The sequence below is a fragment of the Lissotriton vulgaris genome, chromosome 1_1, assembly GCF_964263255.1.
Source record: "Lissotriton vulgaris chromosome 1_1, aLisVul1.2, whole genome shotgun sequence".
NCBI classification, from domain to species: Eukaryota; Metazoa; Chordata; class Amphibia; order Caudata; family Salamandridae; genus Lissotriton; species Lissotriton vulgaris.
In genome coordinates this window covers 704,478,686-704,493,876 of record NC_141685.1, presented here as the reverse complement: position 1 = coordinate 704,493,876, position 15,191 = coordinate 704,478,686, and the positions used below count along the sequence as shown (strand labels likewise).

Genomic DNA, 15,191 nt, shown 5'->3' with positions numbered 1-15,191 from the left:
GCTGGGGGAACCAATCACCCATCTTCAATTATATTACAAGCCATGCTCCACTCTGCACCACGTTTGAACAAATTTCTTGAACTTAATGAGAGTTGCATATATGGTGTCACCATTACTCGTCCTGAGGAAGATCATTTTTGGAAGTTATTTATATAACAGGGTTGAAACAATTGTGTAGGAAAGTGCCCCTTTTTGCATAGTCCCCCCCCCCCCACACTTTTTGCCTAATGTGGATGTACTTTGACTGCGAGTGCCCTGGGTTCCAGCCAACCAGGTAGCCAGGGCCTATGTTCTTTCCCCAAATTGTACTGTTGCAAAACCCAATTGGCAACTCTCTGGTCACATGTAAGCCCCTTGTAAGAGGTACCCTAGATTCAAGGGCACTGTGACCAGGAAAGGCCTCTAAGGGCTGCAGCACTTATTGGGTCACCCTTAGAGGCCCTGTACCTTTACACACACACTGCTATTACAGGATGTTATGTTATGTTATGTTATGTTATGTTATTTATACTTTTGTATAGCGCAACGGTTACTCAAAAAGAGTGTCCCGGCGCTTTGGGTAAGGAGAACTAATTCACAATAACATAACACATTAAAAACAACAGAAAGCACATAAGACAGAAGAGGGGACTGCTAACAGGACTATTGAGAGAACAACCAGGTCTTAAGACCTCTCCTAAACTCAAGCAGACTTGAAGCCCCCCTAAGAGGGAGCGGGAGCGAATTCCACATCTGTGGGGCCAGCAGGCTGAAGGAGCGGCCACCCAGGCGCGCTCTCTTAACACGAGGAACAGCCGCCAAGAGCAAGGATTCAGATCTCAGAGAACGAGCAGGATGATAAAAAGCCAGTCTCTTTTGAAGATACCTTGCTCCCACCGCATGGAGAGCCTTGTATGCCAGAGTCAAAGCCTTGAAGGCGATCCGTTTGCGGATGGGTAGCCAGTGCAGGGTCGATAACAGGCCCGAGGCACTGGCACGTCTGTTTAGACCAAAAATGGCCCTGTGATGCGTGTTGTGGTGCAGAACAAAGTGAAGAGTAGACATGGCACACATCGCTGTGTGCAATGATGTGTGCCATGTCTACAATCCACTGGTCTGGCATGGGTAAGCCACCCCTCTAGTTGGGTGTACTATATCAGTGGTGAGGGTACAGGTGCATGAGCCCTGTACCACTACAGTGTCTAAGTCAACTCTTAGACATTGTAAGTGTAGAAGTGCAATAAAGATTATATAGTCTGAGAGTTTGTCATTACGAACTCCACAGCAACATATTGGCTTTACTCAAAACTGGAAAGTTTGGTATCAAACTTCTCAGCACATTAAACCCACACAGGTGTCAGTGTGGGATTTAATGAAAGATGCACTCAGAGGGCACTTAGAGATGCCCCCTGAAATACAACCTAACTCTAGTGTCCTGGATGAGTGGCTGCTTGCCAGATACCACCACCAGACATGTTTCTGGACCCCTGGGTCGAGAGCCTGCTACTCTTGAGGGCCTGAAACAAAGCACAACCTGGGACGAGGTGCCAAGCCTCCTCCCCAGAATGGGCTGGGTCCACGAAGGGGAAGCTTCAAAGGCTTGTCTGCTTTTTGAGCTACCCCAGCCATTTGCTGCTCCCCAGCAACTGCCCCCACTGGTTCTGACTCCCACTTTGGGCGGGAGAATCGGCCAAAAAACTAAGTTAGGAGGGGAGGTGTACTCACCTTTGCCAACACCAACCCACAGGTGGGGAATGCGAGTAGAAGCACAACTCTCAGTCCCCGCCATCTTGAAGATGGGGGGGACACAGCCAACCAGAGTGAGGCTTATGCCCCCCTTCCACTGGAGGGTGGCATAATAGTGGGCTTACCCATACCAAGGGAGGTACCCATTGGTCCCGACTGGTACCTACACCTGTAACACCCCTAAATTTAGTAATTAGGGGCCAACCTGACCCTTGCCTCCTCAGACGAGACAACAAGAAGAAGACGGACTGAAGAGCCATGCTGAAGAAGAAGAGGAGGACACCAACTGGCTTGTCCCGACCTCGACTGACTACAGCGAAATCCTGCAGCCAGCAGCCCTCCAGAACGCAGAGGACCTGCCCTGCCTTCGCAATCCAAAGACTTTGTCTCCCTTGAGCATTGGACTTGCTCAAGACCAACCAACTCTGATTCTGGCCCTCCACCACTCAGCACTCTGCACCCTGAGCCCAAATCCAAGTGGCCCAACACCCTAAGGAGGTCCCCCCTGAGATCCTAGCTGGGGTTACAGTGACCCTTGAACCGCCACAAGCTCAGCCATTATCTGAGAGGTCCCTTCCAACCGCGACCGAAGGAAGCACGCCGACCGTCTCTCTGACCGAAGCGGTCCAAAGAGCCCAACCACAATGGCCCGACCAGCGCCGTCTTCCGAGTACTTGTGGTCACAAGGTTGCAACTCCCAAAGACCCCATTTGCTGACCTGGTTACTGACCGCCTCCCAGAAAACCCCGACCGAATCTGCTGCTTGGACCAAGACCGTAAGTCTCTACTGAGAAACCCTGGGATTCCTGACAAGAGCATCCTACACCCGTCCGCCTCTGGCCACTGGCGATGTAGATCTTGTGCTGCCCATTGGGCCCTTGAGTGTTAACCTCAACACCAGGAGCTTTTTGTTCCATCAAACAGGTGACGTGGTCATCCGCAGTCCCCAAACCAACGACCTTGCTTAGCCCATTCGCTAACGTGTGGTTCCTGCACACTGCACCCGGCCACCTGCCACTGGTGGTACGAACCGAGTGTCCATCTGAGAAAATGGGTTTACGGTCCTACTCACAGACCGTAAACCCATTTTTGTTCTTTCAGGACTAAGAGTGTCTCATGAGTAATTCTGCAAATCTGTAATTGTATTAACAAACACATTAACTTCTTTCCACTCTGTTAGGAAATGTACCAGTGTGGTATCTAGGGATACCTGGCAGAGTAAGAAAAGTAACTATAAAGTAATTTTGACTGTTTAATACCAAAGTTTACAAACCTGTAAGAAAAGCCAAGTTGATGTTAAATGCAATTGTGATACCTCGCCTTTGAGAGTATGATTCTGCCTATGATTTGGTTGTAGTAATAAAATAACAATAAATAATATTTATATACAAACAAATTGGTCAGAATTCAGTCTTTTAGTGTGTGACATCATTTCTTGCCTGGGTGTGTACAATGAATGCTTAGCACTACCCTCTGATAAAGCCTTAATGCTCACCCACACTAACACAAATAGAAAATAAGGTGTTATCTACTTTTACCTCTGCCTACCTTTAGTGATCCACTGGACTCTGTGAACACTGTACCTTACTTCGGTATAGCATATACAGACCCAGCTTCCTACAAATGATGATTCTAAATCTTTTACTTATGACCCTGATACATGTGTGGTAATCATAATCGAGTCATGTTTTCTCACCTGACAAAAATGTTGAACTATATAACCAAAACACTTCTGTCTTGTTTTATATATTTTTTTGTGCTGTGAATCCTCTCAAATTTCTCACTTATAACTAGCACTTGGTTGTTTTTAGGTCTCGCCTAGTGAATGCAGCGCATGCGTTGCACTCGCTATTGCTAGTACCTTTTGTAATCAATTCTGCGGAGGGCTTGCATGCAACGAGCCTGCGTGGACAAACATGGCTGCTCTCGCCATTTGCCCAAAGCAGACAGTATGCGCGTGCCTGTTGGACTGTGGACAGCCCGACGCCATCTTGCAATGCTTTAGTTGTCATAGCAACGAAAAAGCGATCGCTTTCACTGCCGCTTGTCCCGACGCACGTTCCTATGTCCTCTTGTTTATGTTTAAAGCAATCACTTTCACTGCCGCTAGTCCCGACACACGTTCCTCTGTCCTCTTGTTTATGTTTTGAAACCACCATGACGTGGTGACTGTACGGATCTCGGCATGGTGTAAAGCCCCTCGCCTAAACAGGGCAAAGCGTTAGAACCGTCACACACACATGGGCCTCGGCAATAGAAGGAAAGGCTCACTCACCCACCTTGTTCTGGATGATGTTCTCGGTAGCGGAATGATCCTGACAGCACGCATTTGCTTATTATAGGGTATTTCTCACATTTGATTATTTATAATTCTGAGTCATTCTCGCCTCTAGCGCAGCGGTGGAGGGGTTTGAGGTGCTATTTAACAGCTCATTAAAGCTCCAAGCTCTGGAGCCGAGGGTGCTACGTGTTACGAGCAGGTGGTGGTGTCCGCTGCTGTGACGCGCATAGAGGGGCACAGGGTATTGAATTGGAGCCTGCCCTGTGGGAGCTGGCACCTGTGCCTGCCTCTGCCACCCTAGCGAGGGTGTAAGCTTTTGTGGGCAGCCTCCTGGCACCATGGTATACTGTGGGATCGGTCTGCGGAGGGCGCTGTCTCAGAAAATTCTTAAATGTGAAGCCTGCACACCTCAGCTGCGGATTAAAGACCGGCACAATATCAGAAGTGATGTGTTACAGCTACTCTGTGGCTTCTAGGCACATAGACAGGGACCACCCAACAAAACAGATGATCTCTCGGGTCGGTCCTGGGGTCAGAAGCCAGTTAGCCTGCAACAAGGGAGTCCCTCTACCCTATTCAGTTTCTCTCTTGTGCCTGTCTGTGTGACCCTCAGGAACTCTGGGGCCCTCGCCCACCTGTATCCTAAGGATGCCCAACTCTATTTGAGGCTCACATCCCAAGACAGCATCACCCTTCCATCAGGCACCCTAAGTATTCAGTAATGGATGTCAAGTCACCATCTTACCATAAACCCTTCAAAAACGGAAGTCCTTCTTATAGCTTCGAGGAAAGCCAATCTATCTGCACGATATGGGATGGAATCACCTCCCTGCCATAAAGAGCCAACTCTCCATGGTTCAGAAACCGAAGTCCCTTGCCTTCACCCTCGACAGCCAGTCCAACCTCTAAAGTCCTATCAGAGCCTTGGCCCAGAGCGCTTGTCCAACTAAAGCTGCTGGAATTAATCTGGCAGCTCATCCCAGAAAAGACACAAAATCAGTTGTACAGGCGCTGGTTCTTCCTAGACTTTGCTATGAGACCTGACTCTTACAGGCACCCCCAAAGTTCAGTTAGGCCTGCTCAGAGCAGTTCTAAAGGTTGCATCCCACTTTGATACCAGTGTCATGAAGTTTGACCACGTCACTCCTTCCTGCCACCCCTCAAGCGGCTGCCTGCAGAGGTGAGAGCTCAGTTTAAAACTGCCTGCACCACATACATGATGGGTATGCTCAGACGTGAGTCCCATGCACTCCACACCACTCAAGCAAGCCGGGCTGAAGACGGCTGGAATGCCAGAAACCGGTCCTCGGAAGCTTGTTTCCGGTCCAGGGAAGGCATGGCTTGGCAGTTCGGGCTGGACTGTTCCCATGAGGCACAGGGTCAGACTGATTTGCATATGGCCATGTCTGAACTGGGGTGGTGTGGAGTGCTAAAAAACGATGGATCTAGGCCCAGATCTCTGTACTGGGGTGAATGTATGACATTGTTCTGCATTCTGTCCATCAACTGTGGTTTTTGCATTTGCACCAAATACAAGGCACTGCCTGCTCTTCCCACGCATACCTGCATTACAAAGTCCAGGCACAAATCCGGGTTCTGTGCCTTTTCCTGGGCTCCACCTTTAAATGAGCGTGATTCATGAGCCAGTCCTACTTTTGAAGGCCCTCCCACCGGCCCACGGTATGACCACATGCTGTGCTACCTACAAGCAGGTCTCGCCTTTTATTAAGTTAAAGACATTTGCTTTTCTGCACAATACCATTAGCAAAGCAAATGACTTTAAACTTAATCAAAGACGAGACCTGTTGCATTTTTAATGCCCGTTTCTCTTGGTGCTCCTTGTTAACAAATATGACTTATGGATTATTGTGGCCAAAAAGTGCACAAAGTATCCTTTTTTCTCGACAGAATATGGTAAATCGTGTTTTTTTTAAACAATGACAGATGTGCTTTTTGTGGCACTGATAATAAAAAATGAATTTCTTGCTAAAGCATTAGACTTAAATGATATACTTACCGGAGGGATATTTCTCAGCACTCCTTTAATCATAAACCCAAAAAATTTGCCCAACAGCATACCTTGCAAAACGTGATGTACATTTTTTGGGATTAGAAGTACAAATCATGTCGAAAGAGTGTGCCCAAACGCGTAGGTAATCATGGCACTGTCTTGAACCAGCTATTTTTGGTGACACCTTTGACATATATGTATAAATGAGCCATCTCGTTGGTGCTTTATAAATGAGCAATTTTGGTGGATATGAGCTTTTAATGCCTCTTTATGGTGAGTACAAGTATTAGCATGAACCAGAAATTGATCTATTGTGAACATGTTGCCTTTCCATGGACTTTAATACTGTGAACTGAGCCCATATGTGGTTCAAAATGTTACTTTAGAGTGCTCTAAGAAGTCTTGCCCATGTCTTTTGTGAACTATACCCTAAGCCCTGGGACCAAATTAGAATATTTTGTGTTGAAGCCTATTTATAACTGTCAAGATATCAGGCATGGATGTGTACTGGTGCCTTTCATCATGAATATACATCATCCACCTGAAGCAGGGGATGGGGAAAGTTTGCTTCCCGCCTACGTTTTACGAGTAGGCCTGCATTATCTAAGTTTATTGTAGCGAATACTCTGCTTCTTGACTCAACACCGGGTGGGCGCCAAAGGAGGGTTGAACCATTCGATTGACTATGTCTTAGGGAACAATTGAGTAGGAAACTGGAGAACGTCCCACAGGTTTACCGCAAGATGGGTAGGAAATGGAGTAGTAAACTGAAATGCGTTTTGCAATACCTAGCAATACCAGTAATGTACTTCTATTGGTTGTCAAGATATAGAATACAAAATATACGCTCAAACTTATACTTATTATACCACCAGAGACTGTAAATGTAATTGCATTCAAGCACACAAAGCATCAAATGTAAAAAACAAATCAGAGAATAATGTTTTAGAAAAATATATATATATTTATCAAATTATTCAAAAAGGTACATTATCAAACACAATTATAACAAATCATTAAAAAACATACATATTGCATGTTGTTACATTTATTAAAAAATTTTTTTAAAAGAAGCAACACATAAATGGCTCACAATAGCTGTGGATGATTAAAATACATTCAAAAAAACAATATGTGCTTCTATTGCTTTAACAGAAGGTTGTACTTGGCACAACGGAAAAGTGGGTAAAAGGTATGTGTTATTCAACACGATTTTATAGCCCAACTCCACTACAGGATTATTAGCCCTGTTCTTGTAAACGTGCACACGCCTATCTGAGTGGATGCTTAAAACACAGGTGAACTGATAAGACTTCAGTTTAGGGTGTTGTACTCAGAGGTCCCCCATAACAAAGATCACCCTAATTGGATTGTGTCTCTCATGTCCTTTCCGTGGTGGCATTGCCGCAAGGCATCCCAGGTGCTATTCGTACTGGAGGAGTGATACTGGAATTTGAAGGAGACAGATCAAGCCTCTCTAATCGTCCTCCCGCGAATCGGCCACGGACACTGGAAGGTTTACATTTATACCTTGGATTGCCGATCCGAGTCATAGATTTGGAGACCAGAGCCGGCCAGGGACATAGGAAGGATCATCTTTTTTATACCTTGGATTGCCGAACTGAGCCTGGAGACCAGGTCCATGTGGCACATCTGATTGATGGTGCACGCCTGGACATTACACAAGATTTTTGGGACAAATAAGCTCCAAACCACAGCCCTCTCTCCATTGTATCCTGATCAGGATCTACTTCTCCTTCATAGACAAAGTGAATAGGAAGTTCTTCTCTTCTATTTTAGAAACATACATCTGGGCAGTGTATAAAGCAGCGGTTATCACAACATTTGTCTACTCTCACATGACCTGCCGAATCGTCCATGAGGTATCAGTTCATCTCGCCCTGAAGAAGTCCCATCTGGGACGAAACGCGTCAGCTGTTCTTTCTCACAAATGGAACAATAAAGAGGATTTTTGAAAAAAATTTGGACATTACTCTTTGTGTCTTTGTAACAAGCTTATGACGTAGTTTTCGCAATTCTTACATGTGGTGCACCTGTGCTTATGAATTAATTAACATGCCTTCCTGGAATTGTGACGGGCGGTGCTGAATGCACCGCCCGCCACAATGTTAGGAATGCAGGATGTGCCCGCCACAGTTGTGGGCGCATCCTAATGGCAGCCATGGGACCCCCGCCCTTATGGCAGGCGGTCCCTTTGTTCGACGGGATGCCATCCTAATCTGCCCCAATGTATCCACCTCGCACTCTGAGGACCAGGCTGGATCCAAGGAGATAAATAAACAGGCAGATGGCCATTGTCGACAAGTATGTCATGCATGTGTGCAAGTGTCACTTATTGCTGCCTCAAGGTTGACACCTTATTCCACCACTGCCAGCGAGCTGCGCTCGTTACAGTCATTTAATGCAACCATTTTAGGCATTCATTATCGCTTATCCTCATCTAGACATTTAATTAACAAAGTACCCTGTACTATTAAAAAAGTACTAATAATAGTTAACTGGTCTATGTAAAAAATATCAGAAATATACAGACGCACTCATTAAGGAAAGTTAAGTGAGAACAGAGTGGCATTACACAAAAGTAGAAATCAATAGAAGTCCACGCAGACAACCCAATGGTTTCTAGGCGCAGAAATTTTTATTCGCTCCATGGAAGTCACCTTCCTTGTTGTTGAACGGGCCTAGATCATTGCCAAGTACACTATCAGTGCAGAAGTGACTGAGTTTAAAGAACTCGACAACCATCTCACAATAGCTGTGGATGATAAAAATACATTAAAAAAAACAATATGTGCTTCTATTGCTTTAACAGAAGGTTGTACCTGGCACAACGGAAAAGTGGGTGAAAGGTATGCGTTATTCAACACGATTTTATAGCCCAACTCCACTACAGGATTATTGGCCCTGTTCTTGTAAACGTGCACACGCCTATCTGAGTGGATGCTTAAAACACAGGTGAATTGATAAGACTTAAGTTTAGGGTGTTGTGCTCAGAGGTCCCCCATAACAAAGGTCACCCTAATCGGATTGTGTCTCTCATGTCCTTTGCTGCTCACTTGCATACACAAGGCCATTTGTGCACTACCCACAGTCTCCTGGAGTGATTCAAAGGCCACTATGAAGAGGGTTCCCATAGCTGTCAAGATTTCAGATTGTTTATGAGTGACATTTTCATAATTTCAGTGTAATTATAAGTGACATTGAATGACCATGAGTGACACTTTTCTTGTGAGCAAAATCAAGCAATGAAGACGAGGGAAACACATAAATATCAGAAGTTACACCCATTTGACCAACGAGAAACTGTTTGAAGATCTTATAACTTCTGCAAATTAGCAAGAATGGAAGGGCACACCAGTGCCCTTGTAATCTGAACATGCTATGAAACAAATGTGTAACCATCAGGGCGCGCGCCCCAGACCTCTGAGGCTGTAACCTAAACCAGGCTGCATGTTATTTACACAATCCCCCAAATGGGGCTTTTAGGAGAGGCACTTGTAGGGACACATACTATTATCGTGCAGTGCCGGTCTGGAGGCGAGCCACATGGCCGAGACGACTTCCGGCCCAGCACGGGCACGACAGCAGTCCTCCAGGAGTCGAGTCGGAAGACTTCGACCGGCCACGCCCCAGCACTCTGCACTGCAGTAGAATGCCTGTGAGGCACCACGCTCTGGCAGCAGCGGTCTGTGTCAGGACCTGCAGGTCCACAGACTTGAGTGCTACACACAGCACAGTCTGACCGAGTCAACAGAAGAAATGTGTGAGCAGCGGCGACTAGGCACACTCACCACTGACAAACTTCAAGTCAAGGTTGGCCTGGCCAGCCCGCCAATGCATGAGGTTGTCTCCCTCGGCAGTAGCGATTGACCATTTTAAAGAGTGGCTCCCTCCATCACGCGACAGCACATCACAATGAATATGAATGCATTGCCGGGGCTGTGAATCCTGTTACTATGTAGCCTCACAGCCTGCTTGAGCCAGCCACTCCTGAGCCAGCCGCAAGCAGCACGGACCGTGCGCTGCGACCTGACTTTCTGAGAGTGCACCTAACAGTGCTCTGGCTTGACAGCTCAGGTGCTAGATGCGTGACTTTGAACTTCAGTGCAGTGATGCGGACCAACAAACTGAAATGCGTTAGTCTAACGCCTAATGGCTGGTACTTGGCAGGGCTGGATGTCTCCTTCCTGCACCAGACGTGGAAGTTCATACAGTGCCACATGATAGCAGATTCCTTCACACAGTCACCCAGTGAAGAGCCGATATCACAACGTTTACAGGAAGTTAAAATGGAAACCACTGAAAAGAGCACAGTTTCCAGCTCCAGAGTTTGGGGCCATAGCAAACGGAAAGTCTTGGGGAGGTTTTATACCCTGCCCTGGAATGGACATCGGCAGCAGCCTCAAAAGCTTTTTTGTGTGGGAACGGGGCGGAAGTAAGTTAAAGGGCCTCAGGCTGTGCTTAGCACAAATCCCAGATTCCTTCAAAGCCCCGCCCACCTCCACAAATAAACAAAATCTCTCGCCTCCCTTGAATTCCGCAGAAAGCGCAGTAAATCACCCTGTTCTGTTCTACGGAGATGTGCAAACGTTCATAAAGTACAGGTGTGAGCGCATTTCTCCCGTGCCAAAGAGATGGGTGTATTGGCAACACTGCCGGCCCTTCGCGTTCATCAAAACACAATTTTTTGCTCGAGTCAAAATTGTAGTTTCAAACTGGAAAATGAAAAACACAATTCAAGACAGGTTTATCAGCGAATGAAGCCAATTCCGATGCAAGAGCAAGCCTGGTCTTGACCCTAACCAATCCTAGAATGCAATCCTAAACAGGATAAGAAAGGACGGCACATTCCTACGTTCATAGTGCAGGGATAACGACAGGGCGTGCCATTCCGTAGAAAAAGCTAGGTTGTCTGACTCCTGATGTAAAGTGCAAGGCACGCTTTTCAGTGGTCTTAAACATGTTGCTTTCAAATCGCTAGACAATTTGTAAACATACACCACTGCTCCCTGCACTGGCACGGCATCTTGTAATACTATTAGATAAATGAAAAGTAGACTTGTCTGAACATTTCTAAACCTTGCAGCCATCTGCCATCCCTAAAAATCATGCTCCCCACCCCCCATCATTTGCATACCTAATAAGTGTGTCATTCTGAACACAGCTGGGAGGCTCAGTGTTTTGTCTGACATGTCCAGTCACTCCTGGGGTTGCACACAGCGTCACTTTGCATCATGTGACTTGTACTAGTTTTGTGTAATACACATGGGCTTTAAAAAAAACAGCATAAAAGGCATGTTGAATTGTTGATGGCAAAGTTAGTGCTGTCTGAAGCTGCAACTTGCTACCCACCCTACCTCCAACTCTTTATAACACCCGCCACAAAACCTTAAGTAAGGGTATTATGCTGACGTTTGTCATTTAGTTAACATGCACATCACAAAACAGAAGTTCCTTCAATCATGGAAATGCGCTAGAATACACATGTTGTCTGTCAAATTGATTACAATCACAGCTGAAATGCTTAGGATATAATATACGCACTGAGTTTTGCCACCTTTTATCGCCACGAATGAAAATTATTTTGACATTAAAATGTACCAGTCATCAAAAAGAAATACTATGTACTGGCTTGTACGTAAATGGTAGGTCGTGGCTGCATACATTTAATACAGAAAATAATTATGGCGCTCGGAGCCCTTCTAAATTTGATGTGAACGGTTAAAATTTACCCAGTGAGGATATATATGTCTTTGGAAGAAGTACCATCCTCGCCTTACCTTAATTTTTGCGATGATATCTTCATTTTCACGTACGCCTGGGTTGATAGCAATAACCACATTCTCGTAGCCGTTGCCTTTCAGCTGCACCGTTGACTGCTGCAGGGCATGGGGCGGTAGCTGCAGCAGGAGAACGAGAAAGAGAGTTCCGATGAAAAGCATGGCCAGTTCTTGCACAGAACTACAGAGTTGGTGTGGACTTCAGAGGCACGTGAACTCGAAGGTACACACAGCGAATGTGAAGACAGCTCTTGGTTCCGCGGGAACATCTTTCTGCGGTCTGTGACGTACCCGAGCGATCCTCCCTCTCCCTCACATTCCCTCTGCGGCAGGCACGGGCCCCCTTGCCCTCTAGGTGTCCCGTTACAAAGCACTGCAACTCTCAGACGAAAAAAAAATCCGTCTGGGCAGCCGATCTCACCACGTGTGGCGTATGTTATTTCTGACATTGCGATGCCAGGGAAATTCCAGTTGGCTAAGGAATTATGAATGAACAGTAAAATATGCAGAGGATCTCCCGAGCTTGGGAAATTCCGCGAGTGCGAGAGGACGGCAGTCTGCTTGTAAATCATACATTTATATATTATAAAATGTCTGCACAGCTCTGTTCTTTGCAAAGGAAGAAGAATAAACAGGGAATACATAAAGCAAAGAGGAATTAATACCCATGTACAATGGAAGGCAAGAGGAATGGGTAGTTATAGTTAGGACCACTTTTTAATAGGAGTTTTTTTTAATATGCCTATTACTTTGGCTCCATTTGTCATATTTTCACAAACATTCCTCAACAAAGAATGGAAATTACAAACCTCATGATGGTTCATTGGTTGAAACAGTGCTTTTGAGTGCCAAAACGTAAGTAAGCAAATATGTCTTTGCACGATTACTTAAAACCATTGCACAGTAACAGTGCCAAAACTTGCCGGAATAGGAAAGGCTTACAGATGTAGTAATTTATATTTAATGCTTGTAATCAAACTTGTTGCAGAAATGTTTCAGTCATGCGGTCCTCACCCATGACGTTTCTTTCCTTACCACGAAAACATTTATCTTTGAGAAAGACCTTTGAACATTACTTCCAGAGAATTCAAGTGCCAACTCATGCAAAACAAACTGAAAACACAGGCTGCAGTTGAAGCATGCTCTCACTGAGTCACTGAAAAGGCAGCCTTGAATGGTACTGGCACAGTATCATCCAGCGATCCCTTCATGAAAAAACATAACCAGATAAATCCAACACACTCAACTAATTTATTTCAAAAACATAGGGGCATATTATCAAGGGGGTTTATCTCCGCTTTTTTGGCTTTAAAAGCGGAGATAAAATTATCTCCCTATTACCAAGCTGTCGCTAACACCAGTTAGCGACAGCTAATAGGAGATAGCGACCATCTTGGGCCCCGCTTTGCATGTCAGTGATATTTATCACTAATGACATGCAAAGTGGGCGTGCCAAGATGTTAGCGACTGGAAACAGTCCCTAACATCGCTATCTCTTATTACCAACTTTTGGAGATATTCGCGCTAAGCGCGAATATCTCCAAAAGCTAACACCTGCCCTGAGCAGTTCTTAGCCATGTTATCCAATGGGAGGTGGATAACATGGCTAAGAGCATTTGCTCGATAATGCATGAATATCGCTGACTTTTCAGCGATATTCATGCATTGCGGCCGTTTTTTATCGCATTTGCGATAAACCTTGCTAATAGCAAGGTTTATCTGCGATAAAAATCGCCGATGTGCGGCGATAATTTTTGTCTCTAAACAAGTTAGAGACAAAAATTATCGCTAGTTGTTGGTATAGTTCCTGTTGGGACATTTCTCCGTACTAGGGCGTGCCCTTTACCTCTGCACTGTAGAATAAAACATGCAATACCTCTTTTTGTTTTACTTTGGCAGGCATTCCAGCAAAGGAAATGGTGTAGGGCCACTATTGCTTTAAGAGTTCTGAGCTTTTTCTGGAAGCCAAGTGTAAGATCGAAAGAGATGACATTGTAAACTAATATATTTAAAAAATTTCAGCTTTTGAATTACATAAACTGCAGATCAGTCATGGATGGTGACTTTCGAAAGTGGTAGGGCGCAAAAGTTCTTTCCAACGTTCACATTGTGACAGGAGGAAGGTCGTGAGTCAGACAGCCACCAGGTCTCAATGTCTGAATTGCGCAATGCTATACAAAAACGTTGGTATTATTCCCTGCTTGCTGCTTAATGAAACATGTGATCTTTAACAATATTTTGTTTCACTGATCCTCCTTTTTCTTCATTATCATATGTTAGAGCACCTTGAAATGCAGAAGTTCAGGATGTACGCTGTACAAAACTTCTTGTGTTTGATTTAATAGAATATACTATTGCTTCATGTATAATAATAATCTAGGCTGCATCTATAGTGGACATGACAACTGACTTACCTCTTTGCTAATGATGTAGCTGTTATATTTACATATGTTTTACATTCTATAAATGTATCTAGTTATATTCCATGTTGGCGTTATAACATTCTAGTTCTGGCCTGGATCTTCACTGCCGTTCTGGATTGTAGAACACGGCAGTGAGGGACAAGGTAGTTGAGGCAGCAACTGATGGATGACTGTTTGACTCGGGGTTGTATTACCATTAAACTTATTTTCATGAAGAAGTTGCCTAACTATTCATCTTTGCAAAAGTGGCGACGAGGGAAAAGCAAACCCACATACAACCCCTGGGACACTAAAGACACATTTTTCGAAAAGTAGACAAAAGCTACGTGTTACATTTTGCGTCCAAAGTACATTGCTTAAGACTTCTTATGAAGAAAAGTGTTAATTTTGCTTGGAATTCTGAGTGCCAATCTGCTTTTGATAGCATAAAAGATGATACCATCAGAGCGGTAGCCCTCAAGCCTTTTGATCCCAACAACAAATCATTCATTGTTGTGGATGTTATTGCTTACGGTTTAGGCGCTGTATTACTACAAAAAAAGTACAAGACTGAATGTGTAATAGCTTTCGCTTCCCGTATTCTGAGAGGTGCAGAAGCCTCTTACTCAGTAATTGAAAAGGAAGCGTTAGCTTGTTATTGGGGAGTCAATTTTTTCAAAACTTATGTTTGGGGCACAAATTTTAAACTCAGGACAGACCATAAACCTCTTGTAGACATTTTCACCACTAAAGGAGCAGGTAAAGCAACTCCTAGAATAGCTAAATGGATATATAAATTACAAGAATTTGATTTTCAAATTGTGCATGTACCAGGCATTAAGAATGTGAATGCTGATTGTTTATCACGGCTTCCTCTTTGGATACTTCAAATAAAGTTGAAGAGTGTGCAGATGTTGAGGAAGAATGGTCAGTAGCCACTATAAGTGAAGCAGGTAATGGAGCCATCAGTC

At 44.9% G+C, this 15,191-nt stretch overlaps 1 protein-coding gene across 1 annotated transcript in view; it reads right to left on the bottom strand.

Annotated features, from left to right (window-relative positions):
- Positions 1 to 12,225, bottom strand: part of LOC147747682 (calcium-activated chloride channel regulator family member 3-like) — a 55,901-nt gene extending 43,676 nt beyond the window's left edge. Inside the window, exon 1 of the mRNA XM_086936348.1 lies at positions 11,819 to 12,225. Within this exon, the coding sequence (XP_086792474.1) occupies positions 11,819 to 11,980 (162 nt within the window). The 5' untranslated portion in view covers positions 11,981 to 12,225. The remainder of the gene's footprint in view (positions 1 to 11,818) is intronic.
- Positions 12,226 to 15,191: the final 2,966 nt, after the last annotated feature.